At 39.8% G+C, this 20049-nt stretch overlaps 1 protein-coding gene across 1 annotated transcript in view; it reads left to right on the forward strand.

Annotated features, from left to right (window-relative positions):
• IGF1R (insulin-like growth factor 1 receptor) overlaps positions 1-20049 on the forward strand; it is a gene marked incomplete at its 5' end in the record, with an annotated part of 156793 nt that overhangs the window by 124075 nt on the left and 12669 nt on the right. Inside the window, 12 exons of the mRNA XM_010287414.1 lie at positions 1526-1652; positions 2984-3222; positions 3711-3878; positions 4087-4291; positions 8587-8873; positions 10389-10525; positions 10858-11017; positions 12085-12190; positions 13578-13648; positions 15834-16063; positions 16364-16474; positions 18534-18693. Coding sequence (XP_010285716.1) covers positions 1526-1652; positions 2984-3222; positions 3711-3878; positions 4087-4291; positions 8587-8873; positions 10389-10525; positions 10858-11017; positions 12085-12190; positions 13578-13648; positions 15834-16063; positions 16364-16474; positions 18534-18693 — 2001 coding nt within the window. The remainder of the gene's footprint in view (positions 1-1525; positions 1653-2983; positions 3223-3710; positions 3879-4086; positions 4292-8586; positions 8874-10388; positions 10526-10857; positions 11018-12084; positions 12191-13577; positions 13649-15833; positions 16064-16363; positions 16475-18533; positions 18694-20049) is intronic.

The raw sequence follows: 20049 nt of genomic DNA on the forward strand, positions 1-20049 counted from the left end.
TCTTTTCTGTTCCTGCCGAATATTGTACCTTGTTGCTACAAATGCATGTTGTAAACTCAGTTTTCTGTGCTTTATTTTCAAATTATTTGCTTTTGAATTGAGAACACTTTTTAGTGTTCTACAGTATTCCTAAACTTCAGTGCCTCTGCATGTAATTTTGGATTCTGTAATGGTCAAAGTTATTGGAAAGTCCTCTTTTTGGCTTCAGGCTTCAGTCCTCTTCAGTTTGGCTTCAAGCATATCAGGTCCCCAGGTGTAACCAACACATTTAAAAGCAATCTCTCATCTAGGAATCAAGATGACAGAATGCTTACAAATTTTACCTCATACTCAAACTCTTAGAATTGACAATGCATTTTTCTTTGGTCTATTTGTGGTGTTCTTGGAGCTGAGTAGATTAAAATGGATCTTGTGTATAAGTCAAGTCCCCTTGTTCTGGATGGTGTTTACAAAACTAGGACACATACTCTGCTGAATGTCTCTTTAGGCATGATGCATAAATGCAGATGGCATAGATCCTTGTTGTGAGCACACTCCATTCTTTGCACATTCAATAGAGCAAAGGCTTGCAGTCCTGGAGGAGTTACAGACACACAGCCAGACCTTACTACCACTGAGGCTAGTGCCAGCCGCTGCCTGTTTTTTTTAAAAACCATTACAGAAAGCTTTCTGACTCTGAGAAGGGGAAAAGAATCAACAAAAGCTAAACTGCCTTTGAAAAGATAGCACTAATAGTGCCAGTGTACATGAGGGTGAAAACCTCTTTATTTTCAGAGGCTTCGATGGAACATTAGAAACTTAACTCACAGTTGACAGAACACAATTTCTTCACCCAAGAATTAAGTTTTTAAAATGTTATTTTGTTTTGGATTGGAAAGCTCAGTGAGTTGGTAGTGGGAAGCCATTCATTTCAAAGCTGCCGGCTTCCATCCAGCTCTGTTCAGAAGAGTAGCTGGAAGCTGCTGCCATCAAATGGTTGTGCAGTATATGAACTGAGTTTTGGAGTTCTTGGTCCAGCCTCTCATGAATAGGAATGTAAAATACTCTGTCCTTTCCATGTTGTCCATTCCTCAGAAAAACAAATTGTCGAAAGTTGTCCTGGAAGGCGAGAACGCAGAGGCCGGTTACTGCTTTACCACGTGCATTGGAGTTGGATGATGAATTTAGTGCTTCTAAACCAGTCCGGTGAATAAACAGGACTTCCATTCCTCGCTCAGGGAGAGTCTGAAGTAGTTTTAAAGAGCTTTCTGATGATGCATTAAAAGAAAATCTGCTTCAGAAAAAATCATAACAAGTAGCTCCAACATACTCTAAAATGATTGCCAAGATCACTGCTTACTCTTGAGCACTCAAATGTAGTAGGATGAAATAGGAAGCTCTACACAGACAAAGGCTGTTGGTATACTGTGGTATCACAGGCACTACTGGAAAGGCCAGTGAGCTAAAACGGATACCTAAGAAACAGCAAAAAGTAACAGACGATGTGGTGCTAACTCTTGTCATGTCTTGTCTTTTTGTATTGCAGGTGAAAGCCACATTTTGCATTTTGTTTCCAACACTACGCTCAAGAATCGGATTAAACTAACATGGGAACGGTATCGCCCTCCAGATTATAGAGATCTCATTAGCTTCACTGTTTACTACAAAGAAGCGTAAGTAGATGTCGTCAGAGACTAATTGGGACAGTCCAAGAGATCATAGACAATTCTATTCTGATTTTTGGTTTACTAGCGAGCCAAGTTAGTCAGCAAAGTCCTTTGGGTAGTTCCTATTTCATGCAGTTTACATATCTCATCCAGTTTATGTATTTCATCCTCAAGTCCTGCTTTTGTTCAGATTCTTTTCATGGTGGAGCACAAGCCCTATGTAAAAAGAGGATTGTTTTGATTGAAACCTCCAAATGGATTCCAAATCCATCATGAAGTTTCAAATTTAAAAAAAAAAACAAAAAAAAAAGATGGATGGCTTGGATGTTCTCAGAGGTCTAATTTGGAGTTTTTCGTAAGTCATGTCATGTTTGCCGAGATCTTTTCCTTCTCTAGTCATAGTATTGACTAGAGAACATCACAGGTCAGGAGTTTGCCCTGTCACCTTGCTGACTTGTCTGCTCAGGGTTTGGGGTTATTTAGATTATCTGGCTTTGATAGTTTTCTGCATTAATATCTCTTGGTAATCAAGGAGTGGGGCAGTTGCTGGAGAGAACCTAATTTCTTGGGAGGTGTCTCTGCCACTGCACATCCTTGTTGTGTCTCAGATTTAAAATAGTAAAAAATGCAAATGAACACACCAATAACTCTACAAGTAGCTTGGAAGTATGACAGGGAGATTCAGAATGCTGGTGATGATGTACGGAGCAAGGCTGTGAGACACAGAAGCACAAACTGTTAATATCCAGCATCACTGTCACAGTGTCCTATGATGCAATAAATTTAGTCCTGAAGAGTCTATAGTAATGAATAACAAGAATAGTACTCTATATGCTCTTGTGTCAGTGTTGCAACCTATGAAAAGTAGAACTATATGACTATATAAGTGTGTTTGTATTGTGTGGAAATAAAAGGGGTGAAAAAAGCCTGTTGGACTGGTCAAGGCCAGTCACAGAAGCTTAGGTTCTTCATGGTAAAAAGCTCAGCCACTACCAACAACTGTTCTGAGTTGCTGCATTACATATATGCTTAGCTAAAGTCTAAATATATCTGAAGCATTTCACTGTCAGGTCTGGATTTAAAAAAAAAAAAAATTTAGTGTTTTCTTGGAGAACCTTGCCTTATTGCTAGTGACTGAAGGTAAGACCTGCAGCCGAAGCTCAACTCTGAATTTTGTAGTGCTTGGAAATAAATACCAATTCTATTCTGTTTTATTCTGCTATGGAAAACCAGTAAGCTTTATTTGTTTCATTGAGCAACATTGAAGTGAGGCACTCTTACATGATCATTTTTAGGATAAAATAAATATTTTGTACTATTTTTTTCTTTTATTTCAGACCATTCAAAAACGTGACAGAGTATGATGGGCAAGATGCGTGTGGCTCCAATAGCTGGAACATGGTCGATGTTGACCTGCCACCCAACAAAGAGAACAATCCTGGAATTCTACTGCAGGGATTGAAACCTTGGACTCAATATGCCATTTATGTCAAGGCTGTTACCCTCACAATGATGGAAAATCATCATATTCATGGAGCAAAAAGTGAAATCGTATATATACGAACCAACGCTGCAGGTGAGATCTTGGGCTCTTGGGTAAGAGATTGATAATGCTGCAGGTATGCTTATTATATTATTATGCAAGTTCTGCTGTTAATACAGAAATTGAATTTATGTGCAGACAATGTGCATAATGCTGGAAAGCTTCAGTAATTATGGAAGCAGCATTAAGATTTGAATTAAAACTCTGTAGTTCTTCAGACATTATTTTCATTGCAAACTATGGGAGTGTTTTGGAGCTAGGATTTCAGACTTTGTTCCATTGGTGAAGGTAAATTTAAGTGCAGCTTCAGATGGGGACTGTAGGTGGTTGCGGTTGAACCCTTAATAACTGTTGTTAGTGGGGCTTAAGTAGGAAATCTCTTCTTTGAAATAGGATGGTGTTTCTTCTTGCAATATAGAAATGGATTGGGATTCACTTCGAAAGCTTGCATTGAAATACATTGTAGAATGCTCTAGATTTAAATGCTTTCCTATTCTTTTTTCTTCTTTTTTCCCCTCCAGTGCCATCCATTCCCTTGGATGTTATTTCAGCATCCAACTCCTCATCCCAACTGATTGTGAAATGGAATCCTCCCTCTCTTCCCAATGGCAACCTCTCATACTATATCGTACGATGGCAGCAGCAACCTCAGGACAGTTACCTTTACAGACACAATTACTGCTCCAAAGGTAGGAAAATAAACGTGGTTGTGTTGAAGCGCCTGCGACTCTTACTTCAGTGCACTTTATTTACAAGAGCTGAAGCCTATGCCCTGTTTCACAACTCTTTTGTGAAAAACAGTGAGGAGAAGGGGATGGGTAAACATGGATTGTTGCTGTATTCATAATCTGGAGAGAAAAGAAACAAGCCGCTTTTTTTTTTTTTTTTTTAATTAAGATAAAGTCCCAATTCGAAGATATGCTGATGGGACCATTGATACAGAAGAAGCTACTGAACCCACCAAGCCAGAGGGCTGTGGGGGAGAAAAAGGACCTTGTTGTGCTTGTCCCAAGACAGAGGCAGAAAAGCAAGCTGAGAAGGAGGAAGCAGAGTACCGGAAAGTCTTCGAGAACTTCCTTCACAACTCCATCTTTGTCCCCAGGTAATGGATTTTGGACACTTTCTCTTTGCAAGTGAGGCTAATAATTTAGTTTTTTAACATTTCCTAGAGCTCAGGCTTCCTGGACATGAAAGCATATGTGGATAGCTCCTGAAACTCATAAACATTGCCTTTCCTTTTTGTGAGACAAGCTGCAGCCTTACTTTGCAGTTTCTCTTATTCACTAATTTTCGTCTCTTTCTCTCAATTTTCGCTAATAGTAAGGGTTTTTACCAAGGACTTTAGTGATGGTTTCTTTTCAGAGTCAAGAGTCACTTGAGGAGCACTTTGTCTATAAGGGTTTGAGAGATGAGCAACATGTGACAGTCAAAGGGTTTCAGATGTGATCTTTCTCTAAATAGCCATTTAAGTGCTTGTGTTCCTAATTTGAAGATTTATTTGTCTTTGAAATTGAGGGCATAGTCACCTCACAGAATTGAAACTGGTCTTCCTTTCTCACTGCACTAATTGCAAAGGGCATATTGGTTTCCTGGGTCTGTGCTGCAGAGAAGTATTAAATATGCCCACTACTCCGTGATAAACACTACTGCTTACACATAAAGTGGAATAGTAATGATTTTATGCTGCGACATAGAGTAGATACTACTGAATTAATGGGTGATTTTGATCCTTGAGTTTCCAATTTATCCATCATGTAAGCTGTTTTTACTTTAGATAATTGGATCCTGAGGCTTAGCACACAGTGTATAGCTGTTATATTACAGTCTATAAGCAATCAGATTTCAATTGTGCATGTTACTTCATTGTCTCTGTTGGCAGGTGAAATTTATGGTGAAATCTTGTGCTTGAGAACTCTGAAGTGTGGCTTTTGCTCATTAAAACGGGTTTATTTCACTCTCCATTGTGATTTTTGGGCCTTTATTCAGGGATGTGAGGGATTGACTTGTTTGGGGTTGGGAGTGTGATGTGTGCAGGGCTTCTTAACTCTGTCTAAAAAATGATGAGCTAAATACTGCTTCTGTTTGGAAGTACTAAGGATTGTGTCCGCGCTGTGTTTGAGTCACATTCAGCATTTGTGGTTGCACTTGTGCAGTGAATTCCCTACTGATGATGAGAACTGGCAGCAAAGATGAGGTACAGAGAAGTTAACAGCCACCATCACTGGCCAGGATGTAATTCCTGAGGAATGTGATATTCTTGTAAATGTGATCTGATTTTGCACTTTATGAAATAGCACAGCAAGAGTTTTGAAAGGCATGTGTCAGGTCTAAACTACTTGAAAGTTTAATACAAAGGAATTTTTTTATTTCACCAAAGCTTTTAAAATGCATTGTTTATCTTCTCCCAAATTTTCTTGCATTCCACCCCTCCTAAAGGAAGCTCATAGAACCTTGAACTCAGACAGTAACAAATAAACTGACCAGTACACAAAGAATTTCCTAAAAGCTTGATTATTTCCCATTTTTCTTAACTTACTGTTTTAAAGGGTGTGTTTTGTAACAGCAAGGGCAGATAAGGTACAACGATCAGAAACAGCTGCATAGCTAAGCAACTTTAAAGAGACTGTGTGTCAGGAAAATTAAAGATTCTGAGCTAGTGAGACATCTCTATACGACAAATCTAAGCAGCTTGTTACTTGCTGATGTCTTGTCTTTTTTTTTTTCCCTTTTTCCCGAGGAAGAAATTAGTTAATGTGTTTAATAGTACTATTGAGGTTTGCATTGTTTGCAGTGTCCTACCTGTCTCCAGGTTATTATGAAAGAGAAGCAGCGTATAATACAGCGTGAAAATATCTGACTGGGTGGTTTTAAGGTTATTTAAAAAGCCTGTTGATGTAATCTTGTTTGCAACTTCTGCATGATCCCGTGAGTGTTACTGCAGTGGTGAGGCAGATTTCAACATTAGGACTATGGTTAGTCTTTTGAAGAGACACTCACAACCACAGGAGGATGAGTTATTCTTCATGTTTATTGGTTCTGTAATGGGCGGGATGAGGTGGGCTCTGTGTGTAGTAGAAGGTATCTGAGAAGTAACATTAAAATTGCCATAAAGTATGAGAACAGTTAGCTTTTATGTTAAATGGTCCACTTCTTTTTAATTTCAATTTGATTTGATTTTTCTAGTGTTGTTTTAAATTTTTCTCTTGCATTTCTCTTCCTTCCTCTACTTTAAGAGAAGAGATGAATTTTCATGTTTGTATCCCTTGACTTTTTGTTATTTCCTTGGATGCTTGTTTTTTGTCTTTATCTGTGCCTTTCACAGTAGCAGGAAGCTGCTTGACCGAAAAGCAACAGTGTCAAATCTCTTATGTTTTAATCATGTTTGCCCTGTGGTTATCCTGCAGGTCTTTTTCTCTTCCTGATATGACTGTAGTTTTCACAACAAGTTTTGTTTTGCTTTCTATTTATCTTTCTCCCCAAAGGCAAGGCAGGACTGTGCTCCCCCCCCGCCTCCCAGATGCCACCAAAGACTTGAAACTTCATGGATCTCTTAAAAGCAGCGATAAAGTAGTGCTTTTTAGGTTCTTGCATTGGCATGTGCTTCTGTTCATTGCAGATCAACTTGTTATTTTCACTGCTTTATCACAAAATCTGTGCAAATGCTCATCAGTTCAGTGCTCGGCATCCTGTGTGCTTTTAGCGGTTCAAAAGTTAGTTCTTTCCACCGAGTTAAAGCAGTAAATGAATACTCATCCTAAGCAATATGGATAGGTCTAGTAACTTCCATAAATACCAGTGTAGAGGAGGAGCAAATGATTGCATCTCGTATGAAATTCCCCCATACTCCACTGACAAGTTAAGACATCCGTTTGTATGTTGCTTAATTTCTTTGTAACTTGGGAAGTTTTTTTTTTCCTTCTCATCGTTTATTTCTGTGCTGTGGTTTACCTGGCATCTGAGAGTGTCAAAATGGCTACTCAAGACATAGTAGAAGGATTTTGGAAAATTTTGTAGTGAATTCCTAAAAAAAAAAGTCATCAAACCTCTGCCAGAAGATTTCAAAACCAAGTCGGTCTCTTTTTGGCGCTCTCTGCAGCACGCTGTTTTGTGTCTGAATGTACCAAGATGGTATATTTGACAGTGAATTAACTTCTCGTGTTGAGTCATCTCTCCTCTTGTTGTGTGGTCAAGGGAGGCCTTATCTGCCTGGTTTGTTACACGCTCTCTGATAGAAATGGGTTAGACTTCACCTCTGTCCCTGATAACCATTGCACTGACCAGGTGCTAAGTGGGCACTGGCTAAGGCATTTCAGGTGGCGTAGGACTCAAGCCAAAACTGTTTTTGTAGTGTGACTTGTCTTGCATTCTTCTTTAACTCCCCTGGTGCATTGCTTTCCAGGTATGAGCAGCCCTGCAAACTTCGGAGACTAGCAGAGCAGGAGCTGGAAAACCAAGCTTGCCCTATGTAGCTAGTGCTCCTGTGCAGAATGGCCTTGGATCTTGGATCCCAGTGACAAGTTGAACATGTAGCACTTCTGTGTTGGTTAGCTAATACCATCCAAATGTTTATTAAAATACTCTTTTCATATTGATGCTTGCATTGATACTCCGGTCTATACCCTACAGTAGTTTCTTAGACTTGAGAAAGTAGTAGTGTTGCTGTAAATCCTGAAGTTTTTAGCTCTGAATGAATTTCCTACAGATGCCTGTAAGGCAAAGCAGTTGCTTGATGAACTCTTTGCAAACACAATATTAGTACTGTGTTTTCTCATAGAGGAAGATTGTTCCTTTGCAGAGTTTTTGTTTGGGTGAGAGAAGTAGAGATACACAAATCATAACACATTAGTGGTGGTTAACATTCATGGTCTTCAGCTACCTTCCAGTGTTTCTTTTCTTGGTGCAATACATTCAAAGTTCTGTAATTTCATTGCAACGGAAAAGCAAGTTAAGCCCACTGAGAGTTAGCTTTGCTAATAAAGCAAACTTCAAAACAGTTTTTTCCCCTAACGTTTTCAACCTTCAACATCTGATTTTTATCTTAAGCATCAATATTATTGTCATTAAATAGAAATTTAGGATGCTTATTGAATAACAGTGAAGCTATTTTTGCTGTTTGGTTCATTGTGTGAGGTCAGAAGTTTGCACGTTTATCTTGGGGCACAGTGTGAGCTTCAGAGTTTGGATTGGTTTCTGACCAAAAGAGTCATGGGATGGCTGGCATGCTGCAGGTTCAGATTAAGAGCAAGCTTTCATCTTGTTTTGCAGTTCCCTTTATTTAGCTTTCTCAATAGCAGAGTGATGTATTTTATGGGGGTTTTTTGCACTTTTCCTGGAGTTGGAGAAAAAGTGGATTTTCTCTAACGAGGCCTTTTCTGTACCTGTCTGTTTGCTCCACAGACCTGATCGGAAGCGGAGGGATGTGTTCCGAATAGCAAATGCCACTTTGGCCACTCGAAACAGAAATGTGACTGGAACAGATCACTTCACCAATGTTTCTGATGCAGAAGAGAGTGAGGTGGAATACCCGTTCTTTGAGACCAAAGTGGATGGCAAGGAGAGAACTGTGATCTCCCATCTCCAGCCTTTTACTCTTTACCGCATCGATATTCACAGCTGCAATCATGAAGCTGACACCCTTGGTTGTAGTGCTTCCAACTTTGTCTTTGCAAGAACCATGCCTTCAGGTATGCTCTCACAAGTACAAAGCTTTGTTTTATTTTCTGGGGAGAGATCAATCTCGGGGAGGACAAACCCTCCACAAACAGTTAGAAAAACACTGATGTATAATAAAAAAATTCTTTGCAAGAAAATAACTCGGAACTTCATAAAACTTTGTTACAGTAGTTTAATGTCCTTGACTGATCTCCTGTGGGTACTGAGTGATATGTGTTGAGTCTGTCCTGTGATCTGGAGAAAGGTAAAAGTGTGTGCAATGACTACTGAGATAATTATGAGACAATCCGTTTCCCAGCGATATAGGTGAGACCTACAAACATGGTGGGTGGAAAGGTTTTGTTCTTCAGTTCCCTGTATGCTGAATGGAAACAAGGGAACATTTCTCTGCTAATGTTTAGTTTTGCTGGGTTCACTCTGAACTGTTTGCAGATGTTAAGAGTTTTGCTGGTGGGAATGTTTGCCAAATGCTTCTTCTGTCACAGAATGACCATGCATTTGTCCAGCCTGGAAACAGGAGGAGTACTGTGTTGCTTTGTGCCCAATCGCCGGCATCTAGAGTATTTCAAATAAGAAGCGTTGAATGCTGTACTCATGTTTGGGACTTTTACAGATTGTGCTTCTTCTGAGAAGAATAGAGATGATTTTAGTGTAAGCTCATATGCATCCAGCAAAGAGCTTCTGACTCCAGCAGATGTCTGGGAATATTTGAACGGTAGCAATTTTGTTTTGTTTCTGGAAGGAAAGACTATCATAATCCGGATCCAGCTGTGTCAGTAAAAAAGCAAAAAGTATTGCTTATTTCAAGGAAATACGGAAATCTGTGGGATCAGGGAAAAGGAAATGAAGTGTTCTCAGATTTTTAGCACATGACTCTGAAAACTAAAGGCTAAACAATTCTGTTTTCTTATAAACCTACAACTGTCTTTTTGGAAAAGTAGTCTTTTTTGTTTGACTGAAACAGTCTTCACATTCCTATTAAGTTTTGAATAAAACACATACAATTATCAGGAATGAATTAGGGATAAAGCAGTTCCTGAATTGCTGCTGATTAGACTCGGTTTTAAACTGCGACAGATTTCCTAAGACTGGATGTTCTAGGAAAGGGATGTCAGTGGGGCAGCTTTTGTGTGTTTACAGCCATTTGCTGACAGGTTGCTCCTTACAGCCATTTGGTGGGAATAGCTGTCTGCACTGTTCTGGTGTAGTGGAAAGTTTGGAAGGAAGAACTAGATGCTGATAAACAGGTTTTTTGGCACACAGAGCACAGTGACTAACACAGAGCCTATACCTGGTGAAGCTGTATACACTGCACTGTTTTTCTGGCAACCAGCCGTTCAGACTCTGCTAATCTCTCCAACAGGCCCCTGGCCAATGTGTTTTGTTCTTTGGATCTTTGAATAGTGCTTGCCGCAGTGCTTTGATACCTAAAGAATAATATGGACCTTTTATTTTCCTCAATTGTTGTGTAAGTTCCTGTTTCAGTAATAGATGTTCTTCTCACATCACTTATAAATATTTTACAGAGGGAGCAGATAACATTCCAGGAACGGTAGCATGGGAAGCAAAAGAAGAAAATACTGTCTACCTGAAGTGGTTGGAGCCTGCAAATCCAAATGGGCTGATACTAATGTATGAAATCAAATACGGGCAGCATGGAGAGGTGAGGATTTGACATTTCTCTGTTAACAGTTACTGCTTGTAGCTCTTAGACACAAAATGGGATCTATCTTAACACGCTTCTGTGCAGTGCTGCAGCCCAAGGATAGAAATTGTGATTTCAAAAATCCAGCACCAACCAGCATGCCATTCCTTTGTTTTGTTTATTTTGTCAGTTTTTGAATTCCACACGTTTCCTTAAGGTGTTTGAAGAAAAACTGCTCAGATGGGGCTTTTAGTTATAAAAATCAGCTTATCCTGCAGCTATATTGTTTTCTCAAGAATGAAGGAATGTGAAGACATTAACATGAAATGTAAATCGCTTCTTTCTTTTAGGAGAAGCGGGAATGTGTTTCCAGACAGGAATACAAGAAGCTTGGAGGAGCTAAACTAACTCATCTGAACCCCGGAAACTATTCTGCTAGAGTTCAGGCCACTTCGTTAGCTGGAAACGGGTCATGGACTGAGCCAGTCTCTTTCTATGTACAACCCAAATGTAAGATGAATGTGTGTTGGCAGGGCCAAACTGGGGGACCGTTGTCTTTTTAATAAAATTCTTGATGTTTATGTACGTAACTGGGCGTATGACCCTTTTGGCTATACTCTGAACACTCCTCTTAGTTGCTGATGCTTCTTTGGGAACTATTCTCTGTTCCTGCAAGTGTTGACAACCAGGAGGTGTATCTGAGGTGTGGTGCTTTTCTTGTGTGCATTGTATATATATATGAGAGGTGCAACCAGGTGGTGGGTGTGTAGAACACACTACTGTGGCTTCCTGTGATGTACAGCTATGTTGGGAACGTATCATTAGCCATAACAATGTGGAGCTGAATTGTACAAAATGTGGGGCAATAAGGCAAGCCTGCTTTATATTGAAAAATAATACAAGAAACAAATAATTTGTTTAAATTTTTGGCTGTCAGGATATTTTAAATACCAAGATGCTTTTTCATGAGACGTCTTCTGAGTGACATTTGATAAAGATAACATCCTGATGAAAGGGTGGTGCTGGTCCTGACAATGGGAGTAATTTGCATTTTGGAAGAACACACTGTAGTGTCCACAGAGACCCTCTCAAGAACTTCTGTATTTAATTGTAGAGCAGATGTATCTACCAAAAATGGAACTCCATCTTTTACTCCTTTTTGGTTTTCTAATTGCTGGACTTTGAAGAACTTGAAGAGCAGTGTGTGTATATTCTGAATATAAGTATAAGCAATTGCAAGGTGAACAAGGGGAACAGAAGGTAGAAAGAAGGAGAATATGCAAGTGAACAATTACATGTTGTTCACTGAGGAATGTAAGTCCTTAAGCATAACTTGTGAAAACAAACCCCAGACAGACGCTGTTCTGTACAAAATTAATGCTTTTCACTGTCTGTTTTCTTGTTCCACTCATCTGCAGTCAGGGAGTGTTTCTGAGCACATTTTTCCACATCAGACAAGAAAATGAATACTTTGATTTCTTCCCTGTATGGAAATATACAGAGTGGGTTTTGAACATTTCTTTGTTAATGCAGATTTTGTAGAAACCCTGATACAGTTGTTTTCTTGTTGGTTGCAGCAGCAAACTATGGAAACTTCCTGCACTTGATAATTGTGCTTCCTATTGCTTTCCTGCTCATCGTTGGGGGATTACTGATAATGCTGTACGTCTTTAACAAAAAGAGGTGAGTTGTATATGCTTGTGGTTAAAACTGCAGGAGGGGAATGTTTATTTTCAAATCTGTGCCTGTGGAGCAAGTTAGAAATTAAAAAGGGAAATGGCATTCAGAGGACTCAAGAAGCTAAAGTAGATTCTGTCTTGTTGGTGTGTAAGAGGAGGTGGTTTAGAGTTACCAGCAAGCATCTGCTGCTTAAGATATGAAGAGGCTTTTTATTACAGTATCATGTTTGAGAGGGAAGAGGTACATATCCACTGGGACAATGATGGCAGACACTGAACCTATATAATCTGAAGATCTGACTGAAATATGGGTCAATATAAATCATGAAAAATTAGTTCTATTTAGGTTAATTTGATTTCTTGCAAATTTTAGAGGGTTTTTGAAGTCTTTATATCCACTTACTAAATTTCATCCTGGACACAGCAGTCTAGGGGACTGTTTTATTGATTTGTTTTCCTCCTCGGTTTTGTTTTTTGTAACTAGTGATTTATTTCTGTTTTTTCAACTGAAACACATAATGAGAATTTAATAGAAGTTACTGCAAATGTTCAGCCTTGCAACTTTGTAGGTACAGAGGGTTTTTATTACACTCCTATAAATTACACTCATTGGGTATCCTATTATTTCCAGCTCTAATTCATTTGTGTGCAGACAGTAGTACCAGTTCTCCTCAAGCACTCCAGAAAGGGCTTTGTAGCTAGTGAAGTACAGTACCTGCTTGGCCTTCCCTTGGGCTGTCCTAGGTAAAATGCCTGATAACTCATCTTCCTTTAAACTGTTGTTCTAGCCCACTAGAATGTTTTGTCTCTGATTTTCTGAGGTCTGATTGATAATTTTATTTCTACAGCCTCCCCCCGCAAGAGCTCTCGCAGCGCTGAGTAAACATGTCTTATTCTGAAAATCACCCCAGTAAAACTGGGTTGCGGGGGCTGTGTGTGTGTTTTTAAAGTAACAGAAGCGTTTCTAGAATAGTTGAATGGAATTCCCCATTAAAATCAGTCTTGTCCTTTTCTAGATCACTTCTCTCCCACAGTAGAGCAGATGTTAAAGTATGTTCTCAGCCACAAGTCTCCTGGGTGTATCGCCATACACCTGCCTTTCTTAAAGGAAGTTTACCCAGCAGCTAAAAGTACCTTGTGTTTACGCTTTTTTGGTGCTGATTTGGTATAGAGAAGACTGCAGGTTTCCTGGGAAAGCTGTTCTGAGCTGTTTTCCCATTGATTATGTGAGGTAGAATAAGAACTATGGCTTGTCCCCTTTGTCTGAAAAGCTCTTCACATACAGTAAATAATATTCCGTGGTTGAGCAAATGGTGGAAAAGCTGTAGAAGAGGTGGTCTGAAATTTACTTAGGTTTAAACATTAAAAAAGAAAAAAAAATATTTCAACAGGAACAGTGACAGACTGGGCAATGGAGTGCTTTATGCTTCTGTGAACCCCGAGTACTTCAGTGCTTCAGATGGTAAGTGTGGCCTTACACATCTTATGTTTTTACTTTCATACATTCTGTTTGTGTCTGAAAAGTATGAAATTCTAACAGGGATGTTGTAAAATCACTTTCTCTCTTCATTTTATTAGCACAGCTATGGAATCCATCATTGATAATACGTAAATGTCACCTGTCTATTGAAACTGGGGAGTTTTTGACATTTTTTCATGTGATTTATTCAGCTGAGGGAAATTTGGATGCGCTAGTTTCACTAATGAAAGTGAAGGAAGAACTCGTTGGCTTTCATGTTTGTACTTTTAAGCCCTTTTCTGACCTGCTGGAACAAACCCCCTGCTTGTTCTATGTACTTCTACGTGGAAAGTAGGAACACTTATAAAAAACAATACTGTCTCCTCACTTTCCATCCCAATAAAACTTTCCAACAACTTTTCACAGTTAGAGAAAAGGAATATTGCGGGCTTCCAGACATAGCACATGCAGAAATATTGTGTTGAAATGGGCACGGATGTTTGATGTCTCTTAATATCTGGAGTGTAGATAAGCCCATTTTTCCCTAGCTGGCAAAACGTTTTTTTTAAAGCTAGTTTCAAATTGACCTGATGTATTTGTAGCTGATGTGTATATTTGGCGATTACAGTGTTTAGAAGTATTAGACTGTGGCAGTGTTTAGATCCCAGCTGGTGTATTTACGTTGAGTACTCTGCTCACAGAGTGAAATAATTGTAGCTCTAAAGTCAGATGTGGGGTCTTGAGGGCCATATTTAATTTTTTACTTTTTTCTGTAGGAGACATAATGTGGATAATGCTCAAGTGTTTAAAACATACAGGAACTAAAAACTCTTTAATGTGTTCCTAGAACAGCATGCTTTTTTTTTTTGTTTTGCTTTCTGTATTATTTTCCTGTACTCACTATTGCAGGAGGTTGTGCCTGCTAACGGTGTAGATGAACCTCTTACCATTTCTTGTATTGGCTGTCCCTGAGCGGCAGCAGGAGCTGGATGAGCCTGGCAGGCCAGGGATCCTCAGCTCTGCTTCTCCAGAAAGCCCGTGTGCTGGCGATTGCTGTGGAATAGAGAACCCTGGAAATTCAGCTTTCTGGCTAAACGAAGTGCTTTTAAAAATAATTAAATACAAAAAGCAACTATGTTCCTACTGAAACCCTACTTGCTAGATAATTAATTTCCCCCTAGCTCCTCACGTAGAGGTGTGGTGGTCTGTAACGAGCATGTGGCCATGCTGTATGGATTATGTACTTGTGGAGCTCTTCAAGTGCAGGAGGAAATCAGAAGGTCAGATGAATTTCCTTGAGGCATCACTTTTTCTGTTTATGGTTTAGTTTGGTGCTACTACTGTAGACTTCTTGCTGGAATAGTGTTTCCAAAAGCCCCCAGGAGGCAAATGGGTTTAGCTGGAGTGGCAGCAGACTGTTTTACTGTTATTTTTTATAGGGCACTATTACAGTTAAAGGTCTGTCAATGTTGATGCTCTAATCCTCTATTTTTGCGTCCTGTCATTTCACCCATCCAGAGCATGTGACACAACTGTCCCCTCCTTTGGTGACTGATAGGCAGCAGCATCAGTGACTACTCAGATGTCTTCTTGCCTGAGGCAGTTGTCCTTCCTGGCAGCCACCTTCTGAGATCTGTCTTCTGCCTCAGATCAGAGACTTGCAGCAGCAAGTTCTACCTTTACTGGTGCAACTGTGTATGTGCAAGTAATTGGAATAGTTTCATGCAAAGAGCCTACTAGATCAGAGAGTATGTTTCCTTCTAGTCATAAAATCAATCTGTTAATATAAAATACAGCGGATGCTAAACTGATACAGATGAAGAAGTATGTTTGATGCTGTCTGGAAGAATGAGAAAACCTAGAATCTGAAGAAAAGCTCAAGCCTGAAGTATTGATTCAAGCCTCTTCCCACCTTGGTTTTGTGCTTTGAGGTTCCTTCTTTCTGTCCCATTATGTCAGTACCATAGTGAGGCCACTTCAATTTTTTTAAGATTTATTTGTATGCCAAGCATCTACCTATCTCTGTATGGGAAAGACCGTGGATTATTTGCATACGAAGTGCAAGGGCTCAGCATTGTGTCTGGTGTTTTTTCCAGTAAAACTGTTTGGGCAGTCGGTATCGTAAAGCTGCGAGTGATCACACCACTTGCAGAAGTGGAACATCATGGCCTGTTCTTTCTCTCGTTAGTGTATGTTCCAGATGAATGGGAGGTGCCTCGTGAGAAGATCACCATGTGTCGAGAGCTTGGGCAAGGCTCTTTTGGAATGGTCTATGAGGGAATAGCCAAGGGAGTGGTGAAGGATGAGCCGGAGACCAGGGTGGCCATCAAGACTGTGAATGAGTCTGCAAGCATGCGTGAGAGGATAGAGTTCTTAAATGAGGCGTCGGTGATGAAGGAGTTCAATTGTCACCATGTGGTAAGTCATGAAAATGTAACAAGGCTATGATTCATACGGCCATGGTGCTTATTGGCATGAGGGCGTTCAGTGCACGTCTTCATTGACTGAAGTGGGAACATGGGATTTTAGGTTCAACTCTGCACAGCTTTATAATAGTATTGTGAAACACGAGTCAGAGAGCGGAACCAAATCTACTTTCAGACCTTTCCCACAGGTTCACAGGTGTTTGGGGCTACATATTGACATGAATAAATGATTACTACAGTTCAGTTAGCTGTATTTATAACTGAACGTTGGGGTTTTTTTTCCCTCCACCAGGTTCGTCTGCTTGGTGTTGTTTCTCAGGGCCAGCCTACGCTGGTTATCATGGAGCTGATGACACGTGGAGACCTCAAAAGTTACCTGAGATCACTGAGGCCAGACACAGAGGTGAGCCATGAGTTGCTGGTTGTTCTTTTATTTCTTCAGAATAATCTTGAACAAAGCAGTGTCACATTGGAAGCAGCAGGCAATTAGCCTTTCTTGCCCTTCTCCGTAAGCTCTGAGAACAAAACATGAGCTGCTCTGTTGTCTGCAACACCTTTTTTCATGAGGTAGCTGTTGCAAATAGCCCAGTGTACTGCATGGAATAGGTCCCTTCTTGTGTTACTGAGTCCTGTTTTCCAGATTTGAATTAAATCTCTTGTCTAATCTGATTTCTCACTGAAATGTTAAAAAATTAGTTAGTTGAAGCATGCATATTAGCATAATTGTTTCATGTTGTATATCCTGCCTGTTGCCTCTGCTGTAAAGTAAAAGTCTAGTATCTTAGCTAATATGCACACTCTGATACGTAGGGCATCAGTCTAGCAGCAAAAATGGCCACATATGATACAGGGTCTGAAGGATAAAGAATGACACATAGGTCACTTACCACTGACATCATAGTAGACTATGAAAATGAGCTCAGCAACTTTTGCCTTTGATCTTGAAATTCTGGTGTGAATAACTTAAAGGAACAGAACATGAGCACAATATGTGCACAAGAGAATGAATATGGTATAAATGGAGGACACTGCATGTAGCAAGAGCAGGTTGCTTAAGTGGTTGGATACAGTACATAATCGTACTGAATCCAAGATTCAGAAAGTAACCAGTAGGACTATGGACTAAGGGCTTGGTTAGCATTTATGATAAATAATGTTTCAGGTTATATTAAATAGTTTGTGTTGAATTCAACAAACTTCCTAAAAAGGGTCAGTGACATTATATAGAAATTAACAAAATGAGGAGCTCTGTACTTGGCTTTTCTGTCTTGTATGCTGGTGTCTCCAAAGCAATCTGTGATAGGCTGATGCTTAATTTCCCTGTCTTCCTTGACGTGCAATGTAAAGAGTCGAGCAAAGTCTTGTGAGGACCTCTGTGAGGAGGAAGACAGGGTGCTTCAGTAAGATGTGGATGGAGGGCTTGCCTGATCACTGGCTTTACTGATAATTTAACATGCAGCTCCCATACCTATCTCTTCCTCCTGGGGATTCAACTCACGTTGGTCCTTCTGGGCTTTCTTGGTTATATCTTCTTGGCTCCCATACGGTATGTTGCATTCAGCTCTTGGGAGCCTGGAAGTAGTGGGTATGGCTCATTATCTCAGCACAAAGTAGCACAGTTTGATGACAGGGTTGGGTGTGAACAGTTTCCATGGAAGGTGGGTAAGGAACCGTTTAGTCTGTGAATGGGAATGTGATAAAGTTCAGTGACTTGATGTGTGTGTTTCAGGATCTTTGTCATTAGTAGAATTCAGTATATGAGGTCATGGTTTTGGTTAGTGTCAGTGGTGATTATCCAAGGGGTGTAAAGCTTAGGCAAATTCATACTGGTAAGGGATGGCGGGACTTAACTGATTGTGTATAAATACTTTAACTCCTTCATCCATGAGATTGAGCATGGCAAAAGCCATATATCCATGGATGCGAAGGAGTGAATTTGCTTCAGAAGAAATTGTCCTATAAGCTTTTCTCCTATTTACAAATAGAATTGGTTCAAGAGACATCTGGTTATGGAGAACTGGGGAAGAGGAAATCATTTAACATCTTCTGGTTGTTTGTGGAGGTAGTAAAACAGTAGAAATCTCTAAATAAGCCCTCTGCTTCGTATCTCAGAATTGTGTAGCAGAACAATGGACATTTAAACTCCATAGGTGTAAGGTGACATCCTTATACCAAAAAAGTCTGTCTGGCTTCTATTCCCTAAAATAGAATGGCCTAAAAGAGCTAAGTGGGAGTTCTGTTTGTAACCCAACTTGATATGGCCAGTTTTCCCGCTAAGCAGATGCCGTGGTGTACATAATTGTGCATTTCTGTTTAGCCTGGATCATGTCCGGCTGAATTGTGATAATGTGCTTTTTATTTAAAAAAAAAAAGTAAAAATACTATGTTACAGTGTGATGTAGAAATAGTTACCTTTTTTTCTTTCCCCATGTTACATGTGTTATCTTCTTAATCTTGCTCAGAATAATCCTGGCCAGGCACCTCCAACTCTGAAGAAGATGATTCAGATGGCGGGAGAGATTGCTGATGGGATGGCGTACCTCAACGCCAACAAATTTGTTCACAGAGATCTTGCTGCAAGAAACTGCATGGTGGCAGAAGACTTCACAGTGAAAATTGGAGGTATGCTTTCTTGACTGTTACACAAATGAAAAATGTCATCCTGAAAAATCAGCATCTTAGAAGGCATTCTAATTTTTTGAAAGCATTTTGAAAGACCTTTTAAAACTTAGCTGTAGTTTAAATTTCTGCAGAATGAAATATGTTCCTTATGAAGGCTTGCTGTGATTTAAGACCTGTGAGCAGTCGTCAGTGAGTTGAAACTCTTGGAATACCTCTACTTGCTGTTGTTCCAGTGAGGAAATTGTATAGCGTGTGGGTTTAAACAGAGCTAGTGAAGCAGTGATTTGAGGTGCAGATGCTGCAGACATCTGGGTGGATGGCGTAGTTACCACTCGTGTGTCATTCGTTTTTCTGTTAATGCACAAAAATAATTCCACCTCCTGTTTATTGATTCAAGAATAAGAATTTTAGGATTATTTTAAAGCATATCTGATTTGGAAGTGGAATGTAAGGCTTGACTACAGCTGGATGCTTTCCAGGCTGAACTGGAGTTCTGCTTTCCAGACAACAAAATGACTTTTCCTCTGCTCTGCTGTTAAACACTGCTTTTTTTTTTTCCCCTTCACCATCCCTCCAAAATAGTGTCAGATGATTTTTTTCAGACTTGTCTCCAGAGAGGGTGATTTTAAGCTTTTGGCTGTTTTTGAGTTGCGCATATTAAAATAACATGTATAGCAACAGCATTCTGCTGTAGGAAACTAATTCTTTTTCTGTGAGCTTAACTCAGCTATTTTGATAATTTGTGTAAGTAATCCTGTCATTTGGGAGAAAGAAAAAATGATTTCATTTTGAGTCAGTTAATTAGGAAATAAGATCTTTGGGGGATTTTGTGCATTTTCTGCAGGTTTGGGGGAAGTCAGTCTGAATCCTTCTCATTCCGGTTTTCTCACTCCTCCACCCCAACCAGCATGTTTTACAATTCTTTGAACTGAAGATGGTACATGGTTACCCCAAAAGCATTTTGTGAAATATGCTGCACTGCTCTCATTTACATACCAGTACTGAAAATCCCTTCATGTAAAAACAGTTTAGGCGCATCTTGACTGGAACATGCCAACTCACACTGTTTAGATCTCAGAGGAAGAGCTTTATGCTACACTGTCCTATCCTCACTGTGGATCTGTTTCTTATTTGCATTACATTTTTAAATAATTTTCCATTCAGCCAGGATAAAATCACGCTGGTGTGTGGGAGTGATGGAATAGCTGCACAGATGGGCTTTCTAGTCATAATCACTGAGGGTACCAGTGTCCCTAGCAGAACGAGAAAGATCGGTGGTCGGTCACTCATCCAAGTCATAGACTGGTAATAATGACTGTGAGAACTGGAAGAACTCTGTCCTCTTTTCACTCCATC

This window comes from Phaethon lepturus, unplaced genomic scaffold (assembly GCF_000687285.1).
Source record: "Phaethon lepturus isolate BGI_N335 unplaced genomic scaffold, ASM68728v1 scaffold8660, whole genome shotgun sequence".
In the NCBI taxonomy this organism is placed as follows: Eukaryota; Metazoa; Chordata; class Aves; order Phaethontiformes; family Phaethontidae; genus Phaethon; species Phaethon lepturus.